The sequence below is a fragment of the Myiozetetes cayanensis genome, unplaced genomic scaffold (genome assembly GCF_022539395.1).
Source record: "Myiozetetes cayanensis isolate MyiCay16 unplaced genomic scaffold, myiCay2020 scf7, whole genome shotgun sequence".
In the NCBI taxonomy this organism is placed as follows: domain Eukaryota; kingdom Metazoa; phylum Chordata; class Aves; order Passeriformes; family Tyrannidae; genus Myiozetetes; species Myiozetetes cayanensis.
This window is the reverse complement of record NW_026087964.1, coordinates 52,862,752-52,890,005: the sequence shown is the minus strand read 5'-3', so window position 1 is coordinate 52,890,005 and position 27,254 is coordinate 52,862,752. Positions and strand designations below refer to the sequence as shown.

Here is a 27,254-nt window from a genome sequence, read left to right as displayed (position 1 = left end):
AAGGCTATTATGAATTACTGAAAAACTTTGTGAGGATTGGGACAGCAGCATAAAAAAAAAAGCATAAAAAAAAAAATCCCTGACTTCCTATTTTTCTCATCTATGCTGGTGACTTTTCAATATAAAGTCTTTGCCATAAAACCTGAGTTCTTGTGAACCCAGCAGTAGAAATCCAGACCCTGCTCCTGCCCACATGGCTGAGCTGACAGCTCCAGATTGTCTTATGTCTTCACTTCATCTGATTGCATTGTAGGAGAGCTGCAGGTTAGCAGTATTGACCAAAGGAGGTCCCACCAGGATGGGCTGGCCCTGGCTATGTTGCCAGGGTAATGAGATGAACATACTGAGTCATCCTACATCTCTGGCACTCATGGTGGTTTCTGCAAGGGATCTCAGGTTCGAGAGCTCCATGTCAGTGGGGAGAAAAGGCCTGGGAGTTAGCCTGCTTTCCCCACGTGTTGCACGTCACCTGCCACACAGGCAGAATTATGCGCACAGCCTGTCCCAGAAGGTCAGGGAGACTCCCCTAGGAAAATAGCTGCTACTAATCTTGTGTCCTCACAGTGAAAGAAGCTCATTTTGAGTGATCCATCTTGGCTTCTTCATCACTGCAGCAGGCTGCTTTGCACATTTGCCTGGCAGAGAGAGGCCTTTCTTTGGCCTTCCTCATGAAATGGGAGTAAAAATGCTTTCTGTCAACCAGGACTTTAGAAGATCCTGATGCCATTACCTAAAGAATGCTGCAGCCTGACTCATAACGTGGCAACTTGGGATTTCCGCTTTGAAAAAGTAAACAGCAATAAAGAAATCCCTGTAACACGCTACAGCCTCACAGGCAGAGAGTGCTGGAGGCATGGTGAAGTTTTGCCACTTGAAACGTGAAAGCCTTCTGTGGTGGCTGTGCTGGAGTTTCCAAACTTGTCTTCTCTGGAGACAGCCATGAAAAAAAGAAATTTCAGAGTCAGTTGACAGCTGCGTGATGGAAGCCAGGAGGGGCAGCTGCAGCTCACAGCTAGCAATGCCTGCTTCTCTACACGAAGCCAGTGACCTCGGTCGTGTTTCAATTCCCTGGGGAAGCAAACCAGGCTGGGTGGTGTGTTCCAGGCACACCTGATGCTGGTCCACCTTTATTTTTGGTGTTGGCTGGTGGGAGAAGGGAGGGGAACTAGCAGTAAACTATATTCTCTATGTCATTATATTTCTAATGTTTGTGTTCTTGTCTTTATGTCTACGCATTCTTTAGCTATGAGGATAACAGACCCTTCATCAAGTAAGAATGACCTGAATGGCTGATAAATTTCATTTATCAGTGTGGTCTCATGAGCCAGCTGTCAGATCAATATTGAAAAATCATTAAAGCTTCTGTCATTCGCTTTTGAGGCAGAAGAGCAAACTGTGCAGGAAAATGGTCAGGCATACAGCTAAGGTGCAGAGTAAATGTGCTGCATATGTACTGCCAACCAGTTGTCACCCTATTTGCTTTCTATTCGTTAATTGGACATTACTTGAATTCAAGGTCAAAATTCCTAAGTTAATTCTGTATAGTACAGACTTGTTATCCCAATAGCAGCCCTCTGGTCCACTGCACTCTGTCACTGGGAGTGCTTTATAGTAATATAAATACAGAAACAAATTTTCAGAAAGGTGCATGGGTGCTATTCCCCATGATTCCCTTTCTAGTTACTGGGAATAGTGCAGGCAAATCTGTGTGCATTGGTGCATTGGTGGCTCCTTAATCTTTGGAGTACCTAATTGTCCCTAATTGTAAATTGCTGATTTCAATTACACCAAAACATGGCTGTTTTTCTTTATTGCAATAAAATTCCACTATGGAAAAGAAAAACTATGAAAAAGCAACAGCAAGTCTGTACAAAGAGCAAGACAAACAACCTCGAGCTGCACCAAAAAAACCACCAACCTTGTAAAGAAAGCCAAAAATGCCTAGAAATTACATACCTTAGGGCATCCATGCTCTTTCTCCTGCAACCAGAAAATAACGTGCAGTAGCACGAAATAAAAGCAAAACAACTTTGCAGTAGACTTTCAGTTTGTTCTTCTGGTGAAGAGTCCTTTGTGTTCATTTTTCAGCACCATTCCCACCTTCTCTTTCATTGCTTGGTTCATTTTTTTTCTGAGGATATGGGATGGAGCTATTCATAGTAATCTTCACGCCCTCTTTATCTCCAGGTCTTGTTTTCTGAAACACAACGCTGTAGTGTGTGCAGTTTGCACTGTTGGGGGTCTTCTAACCCACAGATTCCTTTCCATCACTGAAGGTAGCATATTTTCCCTAAATAACTGTTTCATTCCTGCACACCTCTGCAGCCAAAGGCTCTTTAATCAGGTTCAAGAATTGGCTTTGCTTCAGAGCACAATACGTTTCTGATATCCAGGAAATAATTTTTAGAAGACTCTGTAAGTGCAATAAGCTTTTAATCAGGGATGAGAAGAGAGAGGAAAAAAGTCTTTTCCCTCTCATTTGGTTTTTCTTTAAAAAAAAGTACTTGTATTTTTTTTAATTGGTGTGTGTGATTAGGATGATAGTATGCTCTCACTGGTGGTGGAATCTCAGGGAGAAAATAACCCAAACGACTAATGCTGTAAACTTTATCTAGTGGCTACCTTTCTGAGGCAATGTTGAGAGTATGTTTTCAATTTGCATTGTGCTAAATATTTGTTAGTGGGATTGACACTGGAAATGCTTCAGAGAAGCTGTTCTGGTCTGCTAGATACATAATAGTGATTTTTAAAGAACTGTCTTAATAAGCGATTACCTTAGGGAGCTCTTCTGGTTGTGTGGTTAAATAATACATATTTTATAAACTTCAGTGGAAGACTTGATGCTCCATTTTCATTCTAATACCTAAAGTAAAAAAGAAAACCACCAAAAACAAAAAACAACAGAAGACATGAATACAACATTGGTACGCTTCTGTTTGTGACAAGCCCTGCTAAAAGGAAAAGGATTCAAGGTTGTAGCTGCCACGGCATCTCCACAGCAGAGATTGTCTGCCTGACCTCTGCAGGATTGATTTCCCCCCCAAGTTACTGCTGCTTCATCTTTTTCCCCCTTGCCCCATGCTCTGCTGAGCAGATGGAAGTCCAAATATGTCCAAATCCAGGCCATATTTCTGCAAGGTTGAAGTGGCTTGGAAACATAAGATAGATCTTTGTCCCTGCGAGCCCTTCTGCAGCACTTCAGACTGCTTTGGGGCAGACAAGAAAGCAGAGGTGCTGGCTGACTGCAGTCTTGTCTGCTTTGGGAACAGAAGGGTTAAATGGTGAGGAAGGGGTGTAAAGACTGGGTATCAGTGCATTAATTTTTGTGATGTTGCACCTAATGATACTGGGGGACAACAGAAGAAAATCAAAGCCTTGAGGTAAAGGACAAGTGGATGCTCACAGTGCTGCTTGTTTCCCTGCTGAAAGTTGACTCCCCTCTCCTGTGCAGCAGCAGTTCCTTTAAAATTGTTGGTAATATAGCATGTGGAAACTAGGGAGATGGCTAGTAGCAGGACTGAGCTCCTATACTGCTTGTCACGCTCAGTCTCTTGTCCTGGTATTGGAAGATCAGTCTCTGAGAGGCTAATTCAGCAGATGACTAAATATTATTTAGCAGCGTAACATGGAATACTTCTCCTGACATCCCAGCAAAGCTTCCAACTTTCCTGAAAGCACACATTAAAAACTAACGTGCACCACTCATCTCCAAGTTCATGTCCCCAAGTTCTTTCTCTCCAAGCAGAAAGTTAGTGAGAGAAAGCAAGCAAAGTGCCCACTACTTATATTTGATTGAAAAACATTTGGGGCCAAGCAGTGGCTGCAGCTTTACTCCCGCTCCCCTCCTGATGTGGAGCAAATGATAATCTTAGTTTTGCAGCCAACGTGAAGAAGGATTCCTTTCTCCAAACAGAAGTGTGGCAGCAGCTACTGTTGTAGCAAATGCAGTGTGTGAGTGCCTATACGTGTATACACAGTTCCCCTCATCGCAGGATGGAACAAATGTGAAGCAGCATTGCAAAGAACATCCTTGTGTAGAGCCGATCTGGCTAGCAGTGGGGCTTGCACACCTGCTTGTAGTTGTTTATCTGGCTTACAGGCATATGGGAGACTAGCTAAAATGCAGCAATACGTGTATCTTGGTGTTAAGTGTAAAGAAACTAATCCAACTGGCACTCCTATGAAGCCAGTGGATACTAAAAATGTGGCAATTAGAGTTGTTGTTTCATTTGGTTTATTTTTGTTTCTTCCATTTGCAGAAATAACATCTACATGTCATTTACATGCACACTGCTTTTACATGTTAAAAAAATAAAAGAGACATTGTGCTTTGGTTATGATAAATTTTTATGCTCATAACACTTCCATCTCCTTATATTTCCTCAAGCTTGAAGATTTGTAAACTGCATCCAGCTTGAAGACAAAGCTCCTTATGATTTGTTTTGATATGCTGTTTTCTTTTGCTAAAAACAGGGACAAAGTCTTCCTGCCTGTAGACATGTGTATTATTTTTTGTAAACGAAAAACCAATCCCTTTCTTTTTTTTTTTTTTTTTTTTTTGGTTTCTCCTAACAGGTCCTGGGTTATAGGTGCAATAGCCCTACTCTGCCTATTAGGACTGACCTGGGCATTCGGACTCATGTATATTAATGAAAGCACAGTCATCATGGCGTATCTCTTCACCATATTCAATTCTCTGCAGGGAATGTTTATATTCATTTTCCATTGTGTCCTCCAGAAAAAGGTAAGACAGATGGTTCCCAGTGGCAAGAGAACTGGTAACGGGGTGTTTTGTTGCCTAACAACCACAGCATAGCATCATCTGTGTGCCCTTATTTCGTCTCACGCAGATTTATCTCTGTGCACCTAATAAGGGTGGTATTTAAAATGGAAACCAGCAAGATGCGGGGGGATGAGGTGATAAAGATATGTGGCAGTGGAATTTCAGCAGCCAGGGCACTGGCAACACATGTGTCAGAGGCAAGGGAAAGGCAGGGCTTTGCAATAGCAAGCGTGTACCAGGACTTGCCTCCTGTCAGCCAGATTCTCCTTTCCTGTATGCCAGTGTGAGACGGGAGCGAATCCATGAGCATCAGGAAAGTGCTCCTGTGGATGAGTGCTCACAGCAAAATGGAGCTTTACATCCTTATTTGCAGTCCCTACAGGAAATTACCCCTTTCTGTAGCAGAATATATGGGTTGATGGTATGTAATAGGGGCTACTTCCCCCACTTTTTTAAGAACTGAAGGATGTGTGCTCTGTAACAGTTCATTAGCTTTTGTATTTCTTGGGGCTGATGGTGGGCTTTTGGAAATCTTCCTCAAAGCAAGCACAGCAAGTGCTTCTTGCTGGAACTTGAAGTATGCCCCAATTAACATTTGCCAGATAACAGTGGAGTAACTTAGGTAAATTCGTGGGGAAAAAAAAACATAATAAAAATCTCTGTGAGTATATGTAGATCAGACTTACAGCCTCTGACAATCAGTAATAAATATTTTTAAGAACCTTTTTGTTCTCTACTGAAATGTGGTAGTACAGAGCTCTCCAATTCTGTGCATTTCTGCTGATTACTTTTTATGTACGTCTTAGTTTCAAAGGGCAGTTTCTTTAACTAATGTAAACATAGGGAAGAGTTTATATATGGATACACTGGTCCCAGCTTCTCAGTGTAACTAGTGTCTTTTGGTAAAATGGCTTACAGGGCCATGTTGAGATCTGTTCTCCATCTGAGAGCCCCAGTCTTACTCCTCTGTTAATCACATATTCCTATACAGAGAAGGGAGATCTGACCTAAGAAACCATAGGGGCAGAGCAACTGACATCATCCACCTGGATTTATGCAAAGCGTTTGACACTGTCCCCCATGACATCCTTGTCTCCAAATTGGAGAGGCATGGCTTCGATGGATGGACTATTTGGTGAATGAAGAATTGACTGGATGGCTGCACGTAGAGTTGTGGTCAATGTCTCATTGTCCACGTGGAGACCAGTGACAAGTGGTGTCCCTCAGGGGTTGGTACTGGGGCTGATACCATTCAACATCTTTGTGGGTGACATAGCGGGACCGAGTGCACCCTCAGCAAGTTTGCCAGTGTAATCCTGGGCTGCATCAAAAGGAGCTTAGCCAGCAGGCTGAAGGAGGTGATTCTACTCCTTTACTCTGCTCTGGTGATACCCCATCAATACTGCATTCTGTTCTGGTATCCCCAGCTTAAGAAGGACATGGTACAGTTGGAGGAAGTCCAGAGGAGGCCAAGAAGTTGATAAGAGGACTGGGGCACCTCCCCTACAAAGACAGGCTGGGGAAGTTGGGGCTATTCAGACTGGAGAAGAGAATATTGCATAGAGACCTCATAGCAACTTTCCAATATCTGAAGGGGGCCTACAGGGAAGCCAGAGAGGGACTCTTCCTCAGGAACTGTAATGACAGGACAAGGAGTAATAGGTACCAATTGAAAGAGGGGAAATTTAGCTTAAATATTAGGAAAATTTTTTTACTTTGAGGGTTAGACATTGGAACAGGTTGCACAGGGAGGTTGTGGATGCCCTAACCCTGTCAGTGTTCAAAGCCAGTTTGGATAAGGTCTTTAGCAACCTGGTCTAGTGGGAGGTCTCCCTGCATATGGCAGCAGGGTTGGGACTACATGTTCTTAAAAGTCCATTCCAACCCCTCAATATTCTATGATTTTATGATTCTGTGGTAATCAAAATTCATCATAATAAGTGAGCTCTGTGAGCGATGCCTCTGGAAGGATCTGCAGAGCTGGGGAAAATGTCTCTCTTGAAACCAAAAAAGAGGACTTTTGGGGTGCAGAGTTTTGTCTTTTGTCATTGCATCTTCGATTTTTGCTTTTTAAGAAACTTAAAAACCTTATCTAGATGCAGATCTTAACTGCCTGCTGATGATCCCAAAACTCTCAGCAAGAAAGTTTCAAGGCAAGGTGATAGCAAGAAGGTAGGAAGCATCACCATTGCTAATTAGACCTGCAGGTGCCTCTCTGATGAGGAGTTTGAATTTCTGCACCATACTTACTAGTCTGTTCTCTGGCCTCCAGTGCATGTCACAAAGGGTGAGTCCCTAGCACAGCCTCCCAGCACGGCACCCCAGCCTCCTTGGCTAGTGCCATTCTCACTCGGCATGAAAGAACCATTTCTTTTCTGTCTTAAGACAATCTACATCCTTAAACCATCACTGGTGACTGTGAAGTCACTCATGATTTATGGCAGCATAGAGAGGAGAATGCAGCTGGTGCCTTGCTGTTGGGGTGCATGCATCTCTCTGACCTAAGAGCTGAGGGAGGTATTATTTAAGAAGAGAAAAAATAATCCTTTCCTATCTATCATGGACTAGAAAATCAGCAAAATGCTGCAGAGAGGCAAGCAGTGGGTGGCTAATTAAAGCAATTGAATTATTTTCTCTCAGCAAAGGATTGATTAGGCACTCGAGCATATTGGGCACTTGTGGTATTGTGTTAGTCTCAAGCGCCTAAGGAAGAGCCTAATGAAAAAGCTGTAATTTGCTATTTAAACAGTTGTTTCGTGGAGTTGTGAAATGCTCATAGACAGTTTGGCAAAATTTTATGGCTAACCATGTGCTCCAAGAATTCTCAACTGGTGTTTTGGACATGTGTGGATTTTTTGGGGCCCTTTTGTGTCAATGGGCAATGTGACCTTCTTTTGGCTCTTCAGTCTACTCGTTTTCAGTCTTGTCCCATCTGTTTTCTGGGTGTTGCTTTCCATAAAAAATCACCTGAAAATCACCATAAAAAAACCTGTAATGCAGTCAGAACTTAGATCCTGCCCTGGCTCAAGTTAGTGTAGTTTCCCTGAAGCAAAGAAAGTGGCATAGGTTTGATTGCAATGCCCATTTAAAACGTATGTGGTTTGCACAGTACTGTGGAAAAGCAGGCTCCAGCCACACCTGAGCACTGGGAATATAATCTCCAGAGCTGCTAGCTGTACAGTTTCCTCAAATTTCAATTTGACAGCAAGAAACTTTTTTTTTTTTTAATCAATATCTCTTATCTGTTTCTCTTGGATTTTTTTTTTTTAGCCCCCTGCCAGAAGCAATGACTTTTAGTACCTTGATGAGCCAATATGCTATTTTATATCAAATCTATGAGGATATTAATTTTAAGTCATAAATAGTGTATCTGTGCTTTCTCCCATGCTCTTTTGATGTGCCTCAGAGGACACTACATCAGGCTGGTCTCAACAAGCAGCTTTGCTGCATGGAAGCAGTCGCTTAGGCCATCATAAACCGTGAGCTCATGCCACGAGAGCATTCATCTGAAAGGTGTAATAGACTCCTTCCCCGCATACTGCAGCAACTATTGTTTTAATGAACCACTGAGGAAACATCAGGGGCTGTGCTCAAAATCAGAAGGCAGTGGGTTGGAGGAGGAGCAGCCTGCTAACCACCATTGCACTTTCCTTGGCTAGGTACGTAAAGAGTATGGAAAATGCCTGCGCACGCATTGCTGTAGTGGGAAAAGTACAGAGAGTTCTATCGGCTCAGGAAAAACCTCGGGATCAAGGACACCTGGAAGATACTCCACAGGCTCACAGGTAACCCACGCTTCTTGTTCATGCCCCAGTGATTTGCACTGCCACACCAATACACTTGTCAGCAATTCTTGGAGGAAAGCTCCTTCAGCACCAAAGGAGCTGCCTTAGGGCTCTCCCCAGTGCACCTGCAGAGATTGCCCTCCCTCCCTTCTGGACCTGAATTCAACACAGTGGCTTCCCTTGAGATGTGATGGCAATTAATGCTTCTCCAAGAACCTTCTACATAATTGTATTGGGAATAGAAGGTTCAAACTTGCCTTCCAGGAGCAGGTGGGTGGTCATGGAATCAGGAGCTGAGAGCGTTTTGTCAGCTTTGTTACATTCCAGTGCATCCTTTAATCACAAGGTGAAGGTTACCACCACTATTAACATGTTCAGGAATGATGCTGTAATCACCAAGTATTTTTCTTGATTAAAAAAACCAAACAAGAACCTTGCAATAGGCTTCAGAGTGAAAAGACTTGCTTTCTGGCATTCAGTGTTTTGATCAATTTGCCTTAGTTCATAGACCTCTTAGGAGAATCCATTGGGGTCAGATTATCAGACTAAGTTACTGGATTTGTTACACTTTGATCACCTGAAAATTCAGGCTTTCTGTCATTTGTGCACTTAGCATTTTTGAAACTAACTTGTATGTAGAGATGCAGATTTATGGACAAACAGTTCGTATAAAATGAAGAAGCTTACTTAATCAATGAAAACCAAACACAATTTTATTCAGTATTAGTAATGGAAGTAATTATACATGACAGTTCCACTATTAAATTATGAAAGACATGCAGCAAGTAACAGTTTATAACTTCCTGGGAAAACCTAAATTGTGATTTATGTCTTGGAGCAAATTATTATTTATTTTTGGCAGTTTCCAAGATGTCAGCGGAGAGCTCCACTTTGGCATTTTCGTAGGTCTGGAAGTTATGCAGAGCAAATAAAAGCAATAGAATATAGAACTTCTCTCCAGTAGGCCATCAAAACCCACAGAAATCTTACTGTCCAAAACTCACTCTATCCATTTAGGTGGCTGATTTGAAAGTTTTACGTAACTTAGCTACTGCACTGGTGCCCTCCTCTCCAGGAAGTGTTTACTTTAATGGGTCCTCCCTCTTATCAGTCTCAGCACAAGAAAACAAGCCTTTTTTTTGGTGAACTGAGTCTCCTAGCAGCAGTACCCTCATGGCAGACAAGGTTTGAAGTACCAAGGAAGATTATTTTTCCTGCAAAAGCTTGTCTTTGGAAGGATGGAAATACCTGAGACCTCTTATGGGCAGGAGAAACCTCACACAGGTGATGGAGAGTGGATGGAGATCACTCTGAGTTGTTGAAAGCATCTGATTCCTAACTTCAAATAGAGAAGACCATAAGGAGGAAAACTCTTAAGATCCCTTTTTACTCTGAGAAGCGCATAGCAAACAGAATAATTAATCCACAGTGGGTCATGTCAGAGAAATACAATCGATTAAATGTCCAGGTGAAAAATAATTACTGTAAAAGTGCATGGACCTCATGTTACGTTGTACTCCCATTTATAGAGGGTTAATGCATGATTAGGAGGTGCTGTTACTACACAGTTAATGAGTAGACTAGGACTTTTCAGCTTGTACCACATAATGAAGCCCTGAAAAATCTCTCATGCCTAAGCTCTCACTACAGGAAGTGCTGGATTTTTAGCACTTTGGAAGAACATGGTCTATCACAGTGGGAACCAGTCTTCCCAATCCCCTGGACCTGCTAAGCACCATGTTCATACAGCCATGGGATACATCCATCATACTCTGAAATGTGAAGAGAGGGAAGGTTTCCCCTGGATGCGTGGGTTCTCCAGTTATCTTCACACAGGGATTGTCAAACCGCTCACAAGATGCATTTTGGCTGATTTTTTGATCTGTTGCAAGGTCTAGTTGGGGAGGAGTAAGATGATATAAGAGCCACAGAGGCAGATACAGCATATTTGAGAAACAAAACAGAAGGCCAACATATTCAGGACACTTTCCCCAGTAGCAGAAGCTATACCGTAGATAGCAAAACCATCACAGATTTTTCAGTAGGGGAACAGAAGTCATTAGTTTATGGGGAATTTTTTTCCTCCCAGTATCCCCGAGATGGGAAATAGCTATATAAAACCTTTGTTCATTCAGGGACAGCAAGACACAGAACAAGTCTTCTGTTACACTTCAAAAAATAAGAATCAAGCTGTCCGAGTTAGTACAGGAAGCACGTGTGCTTCTGTGTTTAAGTTATTTTTTCAATATTTTGTGCTGTATTGGTAAACCTGTGGCTCACATAGGTCTGGGTTTCTCTCATGCATGATTTTTTTTAATTAAGATGTAAGCAATTCAATTATGCACTTCTTCTTTGAGCTATGCATTCGTGTTACGAAATTAGGCAGGCAGGGTCTGACGTGCACGAGGCAGGTTGTAGCAAAACAGCAACCGCTTGCTTACAACTGGCTAGAAACAAGTCTTATCCTGAGCTAGACAAGCCAATAGCCATCTTTAGTGAGGCAGAAAGAAACCTCTCTGCAGCTGCTAAAAATTCATTACCTGCTGTGGTTCAATCCCTCTTCAGAGCCGGATTCGTAGGATGTGGAATGACACAGTTCGAAAGCAGTCCGAGTCTTCCTTTATTACTGGAGATATAAACAGTTCAGCTTCACTCAACAGAGGTAATTATAAACTATTTTTTATATCTCTAACTCTTGTGATGGCTGAAAGGAGTCTGAAATGTGTGGCCCCTTTCCTCCCCTGCCTTTTCCTCCTCACCTTAAATGTCACTGGACCCTATTCTCCCACCTAAGAAATGTTGCAGTGATAACTGGTTGGAGGTTTTATGGTGGTTGTTACCTTTTTCCCTTTCCTTTCTTCATTTCTACGTGTACATTTTCAAGAATTGTCATTTCTGGAAAGAAGTTAGGAAAAGCAGAAAAGAGAAATTAAATGAAGTTGAAATCTCCCCTTTCCCTCAGCAAACTGCTAGTGCTAGAAGCTGCTGATGTGTCAGGCCTCATTGCTGACTGTGAAAATGGGCCATTACAGCACTGTACAGTCTGTGTTAAGCATCACAAGAGTCCTGATTGTCCTGGATATGTAGCAATACGTTCATCTTTACAGAAGCAAAAATGAGCAGCAGAACATAGACGTAAGGAAAAACTGTGCTTGGAACAAAATTGGCTGTACTGGTGTTAATATACCTAGTTTGAAGAACTGACTGATGTGAACTTTATAGACATCTGCGGTGGAAAGGCTATCAGAAATGCATATGCCAAACAAAATGTGGTGTCTGGCACTGGAGGAAATCTGAACAGCTTTTTTAAACCAAGTCTTTTTCAGGGAGTTGCAGGAAAGCAATGGTAAGGGAATACCAGAAGAAGAGCCTCAGAAATTGCTTTCTTTCTTCTGCAGTACAATTACTTTATAGTTTAACCTTGAGCAACCAGATTCCAAACTCTGTTTTGTGTACCTGCCCAGTTGATGATGGAATTAAGAGGGGGTAGAATTTGGATTATTGAGCCCAGCTGTTCTCTCATGATGATAAAAATCAAATGTATTTCCAGTCCTGATGGTTGATCTGCAAATCTCAACTGAGAATTGAGTTGGGACTTTGTTTTTTATTCAGTCTTTATTCACACAGAATTCCTACTGATTTTAGAGTGATTTTTACCTGAGGATAGGCTTGAAGGATTTTGTCTGGGCTGTTAGTAATATTGGCTACAGAGTACTGGGGAACTAGGGGCATATGATTCCGTTCTCTGAACATTATACATATTGCCCAAATCAATGCAAAGGGTAAGGCAGTGTAGTTAACATGGAGATGTACTGTGCTTCAACTTGCTGGTGCTTTTGTCTCGGGATAATTTCACTTTTCACTGAAGATTCATTAGTAAACTTGCCTATAAGATACCGTTACTGCAAATGCCTGATTTATCCACGTTCATTGTCCTCATGTCTCTCTCTGTCTTTGTAAAGACTGGAGAGCACCAGCCAGGTTTCTCTAAGTCTAGTACAGAGGGGAATCAGTTGTCATACAAAGATTACGGCAAGAGCCAGCTTCCCTTGGCTCATCCATCGCTCTGTCTCAGTGGCAAACCAAAATGTGTTATGCATAAAATGTTTGCTCCTTTAGTTAGCACAGAAGTTGACTTGCTCTGTGATGCAACTGAGGCTACCAAGGGATATGCTTTAGCAAACAGGATCTTCTGGGCTTGTCAGCAAAAGAAAGGTATCTCTTCTTTTTCAGTTGTACATTTTTTTCTGTGCAAAGCAGGAAGTATGACCATAAATTGGGAAAACTGTGAAGAGGTTTCAAGTGGGCAGTCTTCTTCCCAGTGTGGTGAGAGCCTGTTAGTAGATGTGCCTGTTATTTAAAGGTCAGTTGGGAAATGAACTACCAGGGGAGGCATCTTCAAAGCAGATTTCATCCAGCTATTTTCCTTGTGTAACACTGGATGAGATGAATCATCCAGAGGGCCTCTCTACTGAGTATGGAAACAGCCTGATAACTGTCTTGGAAGGGAAGCCTTTTAGGTGGAACACTGAAGTGACTTGAATAAGTTGTACTATTATACAGGCTCATCCTCCCTCTTTTTCACACAGGCAGGCACAATATTTGTTGCTGTTGGGTTTTTTTTCTCTTCTGGTAGACAGAAGTATTTGCAAAGTGGAGGTTAAAAACATTTATTTGGGAAATAGTATCGCCAAAGCAGCAGGTGGTCAGATCCATATGTAAAATGCACCTGACAGCAACAGTAATCCCAGCTTCACAGGGCTCCAGGTATTTCTCTCTTTAGCCTGTTTATTTCAGCTGAAAAGCAACATTTGTGGTCTTAGGGCTTTGCTCAGACAAAACTCTCCAGAGATCTGCAGCATGAACAGAGCAGTGGGGCACTGCTGTTTTCACAGTTCTTGTCTTCCTCTTAATATTTAAATATATATCTATCTTTAAAGGAGCCGTTTCATTAATGTTTTATTTACAAGTATACAATAAAAGCTCAGGGGGTTGAAGTGTGAGCCTTGAGTTGTATGGTCAGAAGCTTTCCCTGCCTGAGGTTGATACAACAAGCTCGCATACCTGTTCAAAAATCCCTTTCCAGCCCTCTCACCCTAGACACCTTTTGCATGAAAGTATTTGTAGTATCCCAAGTTAAACATTCTGTCTGTGCTGGCATTTTTCCCAGAGCCTTCAGACAGCAGCCTCTGTTCTGAAACAGGGAGAAAATGATCCTTTCTCCCCAGAGTCACCCTATCATCCAGGTCCTGACCCAACTCCACTTTTCCATGTCCTGGGCCAGTGCTGAGTTTTCATGTTTCTCTTGTGAGGGCAGAAAGCAGTGAGACATCCTCCAGCTGGGGTACTTTCTCACTTAAATCTGTTTTCTCCCTGATATCATTCACCATATTTGCAGCCTCTTGCTACGTGATAACATCCCAGGCAAGACTGCTCTAGCTATCCATATCCCTGTATAATGGCCGGCATCTCTATATGACATCACATCCCCTATTCTTCCTCATGAAACTCCTGGGCATCAGTCTGGAAGATGGTATCTGTGTTAGTGCATCCCTCCTTTAGACATATAGCTTTTTCTGATTTAGCAGATATGACACTGTTTATGGCTCTTTTCAGCTTCATATCCTCTTTTATCTACTGTTCTCACCCACCTACACCCCCCCAAGTAACTAATCATAATTTTATTTTTCATATTCTCATTTATCATACCAGAAATTTCAGGTATAACCCCAAACTTGCCTGATGTAATGTGTTCTGTAATGAAAACTATACTCACTTTATACTAAGGCATACAAGACTATTTCAGATATTTCCTGAACGTAGCATCTAATTATGGGTTAGTAAAAAAATATGTCTGACTTTGTTTCCCCTTGTTGCTCATTATGGCTTAGTAGTGGTGTGAATTTGGGGCTGTTATACCACTGAAATCAGGAGGAAGGGAACAGAAACTGGCCATTGGTTTCCTCTTCTACTGTTGAATGAAGAGCATGCCTGTCCATCCCATGGTCATGGTCTCAGTTTCAGGATCCAGGTAGATTTCTGCTCCTTGCACTCCCACTCTGCAACCTTGCCCAATTTTTCATGACATGGGTGTGGCTGGATACTTTTGCCATCTATTTCACATCGAACCTCTGCTCTGCATTGCTTTTCCCAGTGCTGAAAACTTCAGGGGTGCAAAAGTTGAACCAAACTGAGAAAAATGAAGTTTCTCTTTGCCTGTGGGGTACTTAGCATGTGGTCCTAATACAGGCACTTAGGTGCAATGTTGAAAAGCTAGAACAAAAGGGATGCATGTAGGATGGTCTGTTGGCTAAAGCTTATTACTTCGAAGGCTGAAAAGCAGAATGTATGAAGGAAAACAACAGTTTTGTGTTAAGTTCATGAGGAGAAAGTGGAGCAGATGACTGCTCGATTGTGACAGCAGAGTTCTTGTGCTAAGGACAGTTTCTAAAAAGAGCTAGAGATGAAAAGCAATTAACAGCACCACTGTTACTCCAATTCTGCTGGACTTGTGTTTTGTTAATCTAATCATGGACCTGTGCTGGGCCCACAGATGGAGCCAGCAAGAGAAACTGGGGTATCTGTCAGCGTGACACAGATGGCAAGAGGAGCAGGGGACTGCTGTAAGCATGAGCACTGCTGAGCCCTGATCATGCAGCACGGGCCCAAGCTTTGGGTACATCCAGTTGGCAACCTCAGGATCGTGAGGAATGGGTCTGTTTGCACCTTTGGGGTGTTGCTGTCTAAAAGTACTTGGATAGCTCAGCCAGCTTTGCAAACAAGCAGTCACAGCATGAAACAGCCATGTGACACCAGCCTATTTTTATCCATGTCTTAGGTGAGAGGCAATACAGTAATTACTGTCTCTCTTTGGATATGAGGAAAGTGATAGAGAAAAAAAATCGTCATGAACTATATGATACCCTGTTACCCTTTGGGCTTTCAAGCTGGGGGCAGGGGGGGGTGTGTGATTTTTTTTTTTTTTTCCAGAGGGAAAATAGTTGTCGTCCTTTAAAGAAAAGAATGTTCCTTGTTTTGGTGAGGCTCAAGAGCAGAAGAGACCAAAGACTTTGTCCCTGGTCCAAGGCAGTGCATTGTTATAGAAAAATGTGCCGATGGAGTTAGGTATATTCATTCAGGTTTGCAGATAAGGGGAACTACGACTTCATTCGTAGCAAACACTTACTGTATCTTAATAGTTTTTTCCTCTTCAGGGAAATAAATGGGCTAGGGGTAAAGCCACCAGATTTCATAGAAAATAGAAACTACTCCAGAAGTCTGTTGTGTTGAGTCAAGAGCCATACTCCCGTTGTAATGCTCTGAGTCTTGGCTTACAAACTAGGCAGCAAGTTTAATAGTTTATTCCAATAGAAGTCTTGCTTCTGGAAGAACAAATGTTCTTGTTCTAGAAGAACAAATAGGAATGTGTTCACCTCTTGTCTTTTGGCTGTATGCATATATGCTTTACATCTACTCATCCCCAAAGCACTGCTCACCATCTCCACCACTCTTATGCATGGAGGGGTCCTGGAGGGACTTCTTGGTAGTTTTCGTTGCTGCTCCACTTGTCTGAAAGACAAGAAACATCAGGGAGCTGTAAGAGCAGAACTGTTTCATGATAGAGAAGAGTTGGGAGCTGAGAGGTGTCAAGCAGAAGCCAAACCCTCTCTGATGGGGCATGGTGCCATGAGGGCTTAAGCCAGAAGGCAGAACTGACAGCCCTGGACAAGATAATGGGATGAACCAGATCAAGGCTCCAGCCCAGACCAGCAGAAGATCTTGGCAGAGACAAGGCTGGAAACTGAGCTAGTACAGGTCCAAGATCCAGCCAGGAGACAGACACTAGGCAAGGACTGGGCACCCAGGGCCAAGCAGGGGTGTGTGTCCCTGGTGGGACACATTGACACGATTGATGCCTGTGGGGGTAAGTAAGAACCCCAAGAGCTGTTGCAGATTGGAGCCTAGGACCTCTTGCAGCTCTTACTGAAGGATGGTAGGTCTTAAATACAAATTCATCCTTGTGACCCTAAAGGTCTGTTCATGAGGGAGGATGCCTTTGCCAGTAAAACCCATCAAAGAGTCATTGCAAAGCACTAAGATCCCCACTATTGGCACACCAGGTATTATTCCTGGCTAGGAAACCCATATTCATCCCCTGTTTATTCCTATGCAAATGGGCTGAAGTGGGAAAGGGAAATGAGGGTGTTGTTTGTCCCTGCCCCTTGCTTCTTCTTCCCAAATGCATGTGTCGTTGTGTGTTCCCTCTTCTAAGTAGCCTTGCAGAATAAATACTTGATTTCCTTTTGCTTTATTATTTCTCCCCTGCGTTTTTATATCAACCACAAAGACTTAATCTGAAACACACACAGGAAAAAGGGAAATTATTGCTACTGTTTTCAGAGGTAATCAATTTAATGTCAAATTCATGTGGATTTCTTCATAATGAACAGAACAAATTGAGCTCAAATTCAAACAGTGGGAATCTGAGTCAGAGAGGAAAATTAAAATGAAGACCATTAATATCCTGATTTCTAACCCAACCGAGACCTGATTGTTTCCTAAATGAAATCTCCCATCAAATTCCTTCCACCCACCCAAAAATATAATTAAGCTGTGATTTCCAGGCTGAAATCATATCTGTGCTGTGAACTCAGCAGGGACAAGTGTGTATGTTGCAGGGAGTGTGGGTGAAGTTTTAAATTATCTTCAGGTGGCTGTATTATCCTGCATTTTTAGGAACCACTTATTTAGAAAACACAGTAGGTTAAATTCTTGCTTGGGTAGGAGACTGTCACTCTGGAAGACAAAAGCTGCGGTTTAGCAATGAGTCAGGTTTGGGTCACTCTCTCCAGATCTACCCTCTCTGCTGAGAGATGAGGACCGCTGGATGTATCTCAGTGTTGCAAGAGGACGATGCTTCAGTTTAGCTGTCTGCAGGGGTGGTGGGTGTCGTGGTCTGGACGTAACTTGGCAATACAGCAGTAGAAGCAGGCTAGAGGTTGGTTAAAAGCACAGACAAGCAGGGGAGGAGGAAAAGAAAAGAAAGAAGAGGAAGGAGCAGAAATTGATTCCTTCAGGGATCTCAAACCCCATCCCTGATACACTTCAAAGAGCAATTGCAGCTCATTATAACCTGTTTGCCATGCTGACCCTTTGCCGCTAGCGCCTAGATAAAGTGGAGAGAGGATGGAAATTTGGACTGGAAATGGAAGCACTGCTGTTGTCAGGCATCAGTCTTTCTCAAGATGCTCGTTCACTCCTTGATGGATTGATATGACCGGTATGACAGTCAGATTCATGTTGAATCTATATTGCATATAAAACAAATAGCAAGCAGCCAAGCTCTGAGAGAGGTGGAAATGCCTTTACTCAGCTTGATAGGATATTCAGAAAACAGCATCAACTGATGTATCACAGTCTGTCTAAACACTCCTTAAGTGCTCTGAGTAACACCTATGCCTGTTTTTGTGGCTTAAAGATATTAGAGAATTAATACTTTCTCTGTTGTCTTTCCATTTATTTTCCTTTTAAAGTTAGCAGCAAACAGTGCCCCCATTCCTGCTGTGAAGTCAGTCATTTTTTATGTCATGTCCTTCAGAGAGATCATTTTAGGGTGTGGGGACTCCTTTATTTTAAATTAGTGAGTTGTGGTTATACAAACATGCATGTTGGCAGGCAAAGTTAGTGATGACTTTTTTTCCCCATTTATTAGTGTTCCTGTTGTGATACTGGGGTAGGCAGGTTCAAGGCAGAGGACTCACAGGATGTCCAAGGTAGCTGCGGTTACTTGCCTTGTTCATGAATGCATCTGCAGATGCCTGGAGGGAACTCGCCAAAATATTCATGGATATAAAAATACTTTGCATTATTTTTGTTTTCTGAGCGCTGAACTGTTCAAAAACAATTGGACTAAAGAGAAGTGTTTGCCTTCTGCAGACATTTTGGTCTTGTGAGTACCATCACTGCGCAACTGGGGATGTGGTGTAGAGCAAGAGATGTGTCTGTTTAAATCTGAATTCCCTCTCGAGATGCTTTAAATGCTTTGTGCTCTGTTTTCAGTGATGCTCAGGGTTTGATGGACATAAATGTAGAGGACTTCTCAAAGTTGAACCTGGGATGGCCCTTGGCAGCGGCAGCAGCCTCAGGGACCGTTCAGAGACCATCATCTGCCAGTGTGCAGATCTCATTTATTCATCATCATTGCTTTAAAAATAAGACAGAACAATTCACCAAGAACCTGTCCCTTTGTGCAGTGCACAGAGAGATGTCACTGCCTAACACTGTACTTGCTCACCATTGCTGAGTTGGCAGGGGCAAGGTGCTTCATGAACCTATGGGATGCAGCAATCCTTGCCCTTGAGCATCTCCCTACCCACTGCAAAGCCCACAGCCCTGGGAAATTTATTCTTTGTTTCAAGTGATTCATCAGTCCCGGTACCTGGAGGTCCCTGGTTTAGCCACAAACAGCAACAGCAATACCATTCTCTTCCCCCCTCTGGAATATCATTGCAAGTTCAGTTTCTATTTCTTTTCAGTTCAGGATAACACTTGAGAAGGGGGTTTTCAGAGGTGTGTAAGTGTCCCCTGGCTGTTTGGTGGAAATAATGGCTAAGAAGCAGGGTGAGAGTCCCTGGTGTCACTTCTCTGCTAATCTGGAGCAAGCCTACAGGCTGATTTCTAGCATCTCATCCTGCCATAGTTGCTTGAATCCTGCCACTTCTGCTCTTCACTGGACAGATTGGTGTTCAAGAGTTCTTCCTGTCCCAGAGCCATGGATGCTTGTATTAGTGCTCACAGCACCAGGGAGAGACTGCGAAAGAAGTAGCATAATCCCTTTATTTCAGGACTTAAAAACTTCAGTTTACCCAGTGTAGGAGGTTGCTCCTTTGTCTCTGCCTCTCACCACCACTGGCATTTTCTTAATGAAGGTCTTTGTTCTCATCCCCTATACCCTTCTGCTTTTTCTGTTCGCTCTTGTAAGTCTTACAGAACACTCTCATCTTCCCTTGACCCCATGGATACCCCTTCCTGGGGCCCATTGCCCAGATGGAGGGTGAATTTGGTGGGAACAGTCCACATGCTGAATCAGTCATGAGGGATTGCTGTTTCTAAGACATAAATCTCTGCAACCCTATTAAGCAACTGTTGGTTTGGCTAAATGTCAGCAAAACGGCCTCAAAATGACCCATCTTGATAATCACATATCAAGTAGAGAGAGATTCCAGGTAGATGACAACAGAGGACTATTTTCTGTTTGTTGAAACTCATCAGCCTTTCAGACTGGCAAATTGCCTCTGCTGTTTTTTCCATTTTTTTTTTCCCAATCAACTGTACATTTTATGCTAGAAAAATTATGATTTTCTGCATCAAGGATCAAAACTTAGGGAATTTAATTCCTATTTCTGCCTACGTGCAAAAGTAATCCCATTGTTGATATTCTTCTAGCTTATTTTGCCTCTCCGCTGCCTGGGACTGAGTTAACTGAGATTTGTTGCAGTGATTTCAGTGAGTGACATGACATTCTTCCTTTGGGAGATATTATGAACTGGCTTTGATTTTAGGATTGACAGCCATATAATTGGAAGTTCAGTCATTAGGTGGATCAGTTTTAAAGAGGAAAAGTAAGGGCAAGGCAATTTCTGAAATCAGAGCAGGCTTTGGGGAGTATTAGATCTGCCAGAGTATTGCTGCAGAGCAATCTTAATATCATGACTGTGAAGGAGGAAGGAAGAAAGCATAGCTGCCTTATATAGATTCCTGTAACCATGATCCAGTTTCCACCACAGGCAGGGCTCTCCGCACATCTTGGATAAGAGCTCAGGTTTAGTGATAAATAATCATAACCAGGAACAATTAGGGATAATGCATGGTTGTATAGTCGAGATAGAGTCGAGGTGTAAACCCTTGGAAGGGGTAGTGGTGATATAAAGAAATGCCTTATCCTGAGACAGTGTTTCTGCTCTGGGCAGTTGAGCACGAATCAGTAAGGGATCAAATATTTATAAATTGATTTAGGCCATGTTTTGAACATGGCCTGCAGATTATAATCCAGCAGAGGTTTGTCATCTGAAATCATTGCAGAAGAAAGGAAGGGAAAAAAAGAGGCAAATACTTTCGCTCCCATCTCTGCATAAAAGCACGGGATGTTTCATTTGGCAGAAGATGGCCCAGAGCTTAACAGCCTAATTTGCTGAAACTCCATTTCGCTGCAGTCAGTATTAATAGCTTCACAATGAATAGATTAGATGCTGCAAGTGACAACAAACCTATTTGAGAGAAATTTAATAGGGAAGTTTATTGAAGTTTATTAACTGAATCCTGTTGGCTATTATAAGAACACAGCTCGATAAATCTAAACGTCAGAGTGTTCGTTGAAGGGAACTAGTAAAAATGCAGAAAATACCTGTTGTCCTCCAGCAGATATGTGTGATTTCGCTTTTCATAATTACATTCATTGTTGGAATAAACAAATGGAGGACCAGGATTCTTTAAATACTTGAAAACTGTACCTGTAATGAAGAAAAGAACACCATGGAATGCTAGGAAGAAAAGCTATAAAGAAAACTAGGGCTTTGACTCCTACAAACCTACTTTGAATGTATTTTGTTTCACTGGGAGTAAAATGGAATAAGTCGATACTAAGTGATGTACAAAACCAGCTAGAATTTACAAACTGAAATCAGCGCAGAGAGGCTATTAACGGGATTAAGGTTGACCAAAAATAGTACATGTGTTTTCTTCTGAAACAAACAAAAATGCCCAAGAAAATCTACATTTTGAGATTGCTGGGTCAGAGGCAATGAAACATTTTGTTACGACGCAAATGTGCTTTTTCTAGGCTATTTTTGTTTCTACTCTAATAAAAAAAAAAACATAATACAAAAAAGTCAAAATAAGCTTTCATACAAGTCACTCCTTTGGAACAAAAAGGGAAAACATTTCATTTGGAAAATGCTGATTTTTCTTGGACATTTTTTAAGCATTCATTTGATTTACTTGTTTGTGCAATTAAATTTGTAAACCGATCTGGTCGTCTTTCTCAGCAAAACTGCACTTCTGTCATGTCTCCTCAGCAGTGGGGGAAATGTGATTTCTCCATCCCCTGCTAAAATGCTCATAGCTGATTTTGGTGTGCAGTTGAAAGGACCAGAAGTCAAAGAAGATACGTGATGGTAGTGTTACCTCTGCAGACAGATGATCCCAGCTAAAGCAGTGTTCCTCAAGCCCTTTTCAGCCAGGCAGGGCCATGCAAAATGACAGTATGAAAGTCAGGAGTGGCAGTTGGATCCATTTCCTTTCCAGTTAGGTAGACCATGCAGATGATTCATGGTAAATAACCTAAATGTCTTTGTGTGGCTTTGTCAGCCAGCTGCCCACAAGAAATTACTTGAATTTTGTTCCTGAATGATGCAGTCTAGAGTCTGGCAATATGTGCTTGTCATCATAATTTTCATCCTTTGCTTTCAGCGAGTGGATAAACCATATACTTATGTTTAACAAGGTGCAGTTATCCCATACAGTCATTACACCAATCTCTTCCAAAAATTATTGCTACATTCAGTGTTGTGTCCCACATCAAGGAAATCAATTTCTACCTTAGCAAGGAAAGAAAAAGATACTATTTCGTTGCATACTGTCATTAAAATAATATGTACTTTCATAGGCACAGAAAGCAGCTAACTGTAGCTATCTGAATCCTTTGTGTGTGGTTACAGTGATGATAAAAATTGTGGGATTTTCGTTTTCTTTGTCCTGGTTGATTTAAGATTTTTTTCTCAGTTTACCAGTTGAAAGTGCAACCCTCCAGATCTCCCACTGCACCCTGAGCACAGGCCATTCCTTCTCATAGCTTTTTAAAGCCAGTAAGGCTGGATCTGCAGGACTTGAATCATGAGGACTGCTGAATGCTGTGAGAGGGACAGGCGCATCTGCATGTTACCCAGCTAATAGTTGCATTCTGAAAGAGCATTCTTCCTTTTTCCTTTTGATCGCAGCCTGTAAATCCTTCACTTGATGAAATCCAGCATCAGGAAATCTTGAACTGAGCACTGGCATTTCCAGAAACCTTAATTTGAATGTAATTTTGGATATCAGAGTAGCTGTGTTTTGCGTTGAGCTTTCATGGAATATCAGTGGAAATAAGGAGACTTGAGACTGTAGTTGTACCAATGTGGTTGTAGAGAATATTTTGTAGAGGTATGAGTTCTGCTGTTAAATGTTTGCTGGTTGTGATGATCTCATCTTACTGAAAAAGGAGATGGATGCCCAGGTGAACCTGAGGGTTTGAAGCTCCATCCTTTTTTCAACCCCAAATTTATGCTCCCACACATACACAGCATGATAGGGATTTGGAAACAGAATGCATTTGCTTCCAGTATGGTACCTTTGACTAGCAGAATGAAAGGTGTTCCAGCATAGCTGATTTAAGGCAGTTACCCTAACTAAGGCAAAGAGTGATGGCTCTGTGTGGGGCTCAGGTGCTTCAGGAGACAGCAGAGGAGGGATTTGTATAGGGAGTATTATTGGTGAAATGTGGGAAAGCAAGGCTGACACAAGGCTGTGGGATTTTTTGGGAGAGATCTGTGTTGCACCATAGATGCTGAAAACTGAGGATACAGCCATAAATAAATAAATAAAAATAAATTATGATAACTGCTGCCTGCTGAGGATATTAGGCACATCGCCAACACTGAGCCAGAGAGCTGCCAAGGGTCACATCCCAAGAGCATTCTGCCAGGGAGAGGACTCAAGGTGGTCAACAGGCACTTACAGCCTTAATCTTTTTGGTTTTGGGGTTCTTGGGCATGCACTGACCTTTGCAATCGCAGTCCCAGCACACAGCCTTTGCTGCACACCCACATGCAGGATTGCAGAATAAGCCTCTTTGCTTTCTCTCATAGTGTTTTGGGAGAGCATGCCACTGTGATCCTATGCTTACTTTATTGGGTTTTTGTTGGCTTTCTATTACCAAGGCCATTCTTGTGCAAATGAGGTCATAGTTTGGTAGTCTACTTGCTCCTTCTGTGTGTGCCTCATCAGCAGACCTAATCCACTCTTCCTAATAGTCTTTTTGGTTGCTATAGCAATGATAAAGTGTTATGAAGAAGGCAGGATGATACTTAAATGTATGGCTGGTATTACCTTTTTCTTTCTCCCTCCTGGGAAAAAGAAACCAAATAACAAGGATTTTTTTGGGTGTATTCTTGTTTTATCTAAAGCTTTAGGTGTAGGCTCCTTGGAGCCTGGATGCAGTCCTTCTCTCTTACCATCCTTTTAGGCTGGGAATGTTGCTGCTCAAAAGCAATTAGGGAGAAATGAGCCCTAATTTATGGATACAGGGTACATATCATGTTTTTAAGATGCCAAAGTTACAGTTATTGTGCCATACAGAGAGTATGAAGTTTGCCAGCCCACCATGATGGGAACCTACTGCAGAGTGCTTGGGGCCCAGTTGGGTTTCTGAAAGTATTGAAAGGTAGCTGAACATGTTAGCAGTGGGTTTGTTTTGGATTTGCACCAGCTGATTTACAGGAGAATTACTCAGCGCTGCTATTGAAGGTGGCTTTTTGATCAGTAAATTTAAAACAAATCTAATGTAGTCAAGGGAGAGGAAGGCAGAAGATGCATTACTTTTGCTCAGTACCTGCATATGGGAATGGGTGGCTGTTGTACCAAGCCCTGTTTTTCACACACATGAGAGAGCAAAAATGACCTACTTATTCTGGATTTTCAACCTTTTTTGCCAAGTTTATAGTCAGAATCATGTATTTGTATTAAAAGTTACCAGAAACTGTCCAGTTTTTGACATCCAGAAAGCACCGTAATTTGTGTGAATTCAGCTCACTTCAGAGTCCACCAGGCTGGCAAATGTAGGCGAGCGAAGCGTTAAGTGCTGGCACAGATTGATCCCTTCTCTCTTGTCACAGGCCGAGTGCATCCCTCATGCAAAACAGCTTGACCTGCCCAGCCATGGTGGGATCAGCTTGTTCCCTGCCTGCTTGGGCTCAGGCTGCAGATATATTGAGTGAGATGCTCTTTCTGGCAGTTGGCATTTAAACGCGCCTCGAGCTAAAGTGCTCGAAATCCCACTGCGGGTATATTCTTCATATCAAATCTCATCGAGACTGAGCTGGAGATTGGGTTAAATCTCAGATGGGAGGATTATATCACTTCTGAGTTTATGGCTGGCATTAGCTCTGGACATTCTCATTACCTATATAAAAGTGAGCCCCTTTTTGAATCTTTTATGGCCCAGCTTGATTAAAAGTGGAATGAAAGCAGAAACTATTTTAATGGATTTAGAACTTACTGGTATAAAACTAGCGCAAGAAAAGAAATGGTTCCTACAGTTCCTCATCCCAGATGTATGTGAGATTGATAGAAAACACATTACCATAAAGAAAGAATTGACTCATTTACGTATTAGTTACATTCAAGGTTCCTTAGTTAAGCCTTCATATAATGTTTTCTTACAGGAGACAGCTTTGTTTCCTTATTTCCAAACACAGCAGCTCATCTTGCTTTCCATCAGCATAGACAAAAATATCAGGTGAGAGAAAACAAGTCTTATTTTTCCAGCTGCATGTGTCGAGGAGCCTCCCTGGCATGCAGCCCCCATACAGCACCGCCTTCTACTTTGTCCTGTGCTCAAAAGACCAATTTAGTGATCTGCTAATGCCATATGCCAGGGGCTAGGAAGGGCTGGGGGTGATGAGGGAGAGGCAAGACTCCTCTACATATGCAGACACAGAGAAATGCCATCCCAGGCCTGCATACAAGCACTGCAGGACGCAGCTCTGGAGGCCTCCAACTAGTCTTAGGTTTGGCCAGTTTTTGCCTTTCTGTAAATAATTAGTAGGTGTGAGCTTTCGGAGAACTCCTCACTAAGGGAACCTTGAGACTTATATATCTTCAGCAACTCCATCCAAAATTAAAAAAAAAAAATAAAAAAAAAAGGAAAGAAAAATCAGGTAATGAGTTGCAGAGAAGAGATTGTACCCAGTGCCACACATGCCTTGCAAAGACAGCCTTCACCACAGCATAGGGACACCTCCTCCATACCTAAAAGAGGCAGATGGGGTCTCCATGCCCCAGACATTGGCAAAGGCACTTCTGCCAGGGTTACTGGGCTTGAGGATTGGCTTTTCAGTTACTTGTTTGGGTTGAGGCTATCAGATGTTAGTGACAGCCAGGTAACCTGAACCCTCTGACATTCCTGTCCTAGCTAGCTCTAGTTGCCCCACCAATGACTTACTTTCCTGGTGTTTTGTATTAACAGTTTATTCCTGGAGGTTAAAAGCCATGGTTGCCCTTGAGTATTCCTGTTCAAGATCTCACTGATGGCAGTGGGAATGGCCCAGAGGGCAAGCTTTTGAATTCAGTCATATCTTTGGGTACTAGAAGAGATTCAAAGCAAGGGATTAAGGCTTTTTTTTTTGTATCCTGTAGATCAGCTAAAAGGTGGTTGGGCAGATTTTGCTTCATGGGTTGATGCCTGTGATAGGAATCGAGGTAGGTCTTGGCAGCCAGCTGCCAAGGTGTGATGATCCTGAAAAGCTCGAGTCCGGAAGCTGCACATCCTAGGGATAAACCAAAGACCCAAAGACAACGGCTGGCTGAGAGCCTGGAAACAGGAAAAAAGAGGTCCAAGAATGGGTAAATGAGGTGTTTATGGGGCACACAGAGAGCCTTGAAAACTTTGTCTCTGTGGCCACTCTCATTCCCAATAGAAATACCTGATGGAGCTGCAGTGCTCTCACCTTCAAGGATGGATTTGGGTGGTTGTGGATGTTCTTGGTGGTGTCAGAGAAGCAGCTTGCCTTCTTAGACATGAGAAACAGCTGCTCTCTGATAAACACTGAGAGCTTTCGGAGAGGCTGCATTCTCCATCCTTTCTCTTTAATTCTGCTTTTTTGATTTTAGATGTGTTGCGAAGGACTGGTAAAAGATTCTAGCACATAGTGGGAGTTGAATGTGCTGTTGTCTGTTAGTCATTATATATATTTTTTTATTCATTTGGCACTTTCCGGAGAGTTTTCCCCCCCACACACATTGTGTAGGCTGCCATCTTCCTTTCTTTCTTTGTAGCAAGCATGTGGGCGCAGCCTTGCTTACACTCCGAGCGACTGGGGAACCACCATAAATGTAGCTTATCCGCTTTCTGATACATTTTCTTTTGCATTGGTTTGGATTTGTGCATCGTCAGTAACATCTGTTCTGCTTTAGTGGCATACAGTTTTCCGAGTCTAATTAGCTGGCTGCTTGTAATCAGGACTATTTCAACTGTTGTCATTCTGAATGTTCTTTTTCCCTTTTTTTTAATACCACATTTGCCTGATTGACCTTTTTTGTTGTTTTTTTTCTCTGTCTTTCTATCGGGCTGCTCCAGGAGCCATGGCTAATCATCTTATAACCAATGCTCTGCTTCGTCCTCATGGCACTAACAACCCTTATAATACATTGCTCGGGGAATCGGCGGTCTATAACAACCCTTCTGTCAGCATGTACAACGCACAAGGTGTGCTGGAGTTTCTCTCTAATTTTTCTAGTGAGAATTCCATTTTCTGTGGCTTATTTTGGCCCATTTCTTTCTTTTTTTTTTCTTCCTTTTTTTCTTTTTCTCTCCCCACGCACACACACTTTTTTTTTTGAACTGGGCACAAAAAAAGATCCCCTCCCCTTCCTTT

General features: G+C 42.4%; 1 protein-coding gene across 19 annotated transcripts in view; it reads left to right on the top strand.

Moving 5' to 3' along the window:
* Nucleotides 1-27,254, top strand: part of ADGRL3 (adhesion G protein-coupled receptor L3) — a 508,900-nt gene that overhangs the window by 466,458 nt on the left and 15,188 nt on the right. For 9 of the 19 annotated variants that reach the window (XM_050337726.1, XM_050337714.1, XM_050337711.1 and 6 more), the window contains 5 exons: nucleotides 1,244-1,270; nucleotides 4,576-4,744; nucleotides 8,443-8,568; nucleotides 11,134-11,230; nucleotides 26,957-27,085. In XM_050337726.1, coding sequence (XP_050193683.1) covers nucleotides 1,244-1,270; nucleotides 4,576-4,744; nucleotides 8,443-8,568; nucleotides 11,134-11,230; nucleotides 26,957-27,085 — 548 coding nt within the window. The remainder of the gene's footprint in view (nucleotides 1-1,243; nucleotides 1,271-4,575; nucleotides 4,745-8,442; nucleotides 8,569-11,133; nucleotides 11,231-26,956; nucleotides 27,086-27,254) is intronic. The other 10 variants (XM_050337721.1, XM_050337722.1, XM_050337720.1 and 7 more) reach the window with 3 other exon arrangements.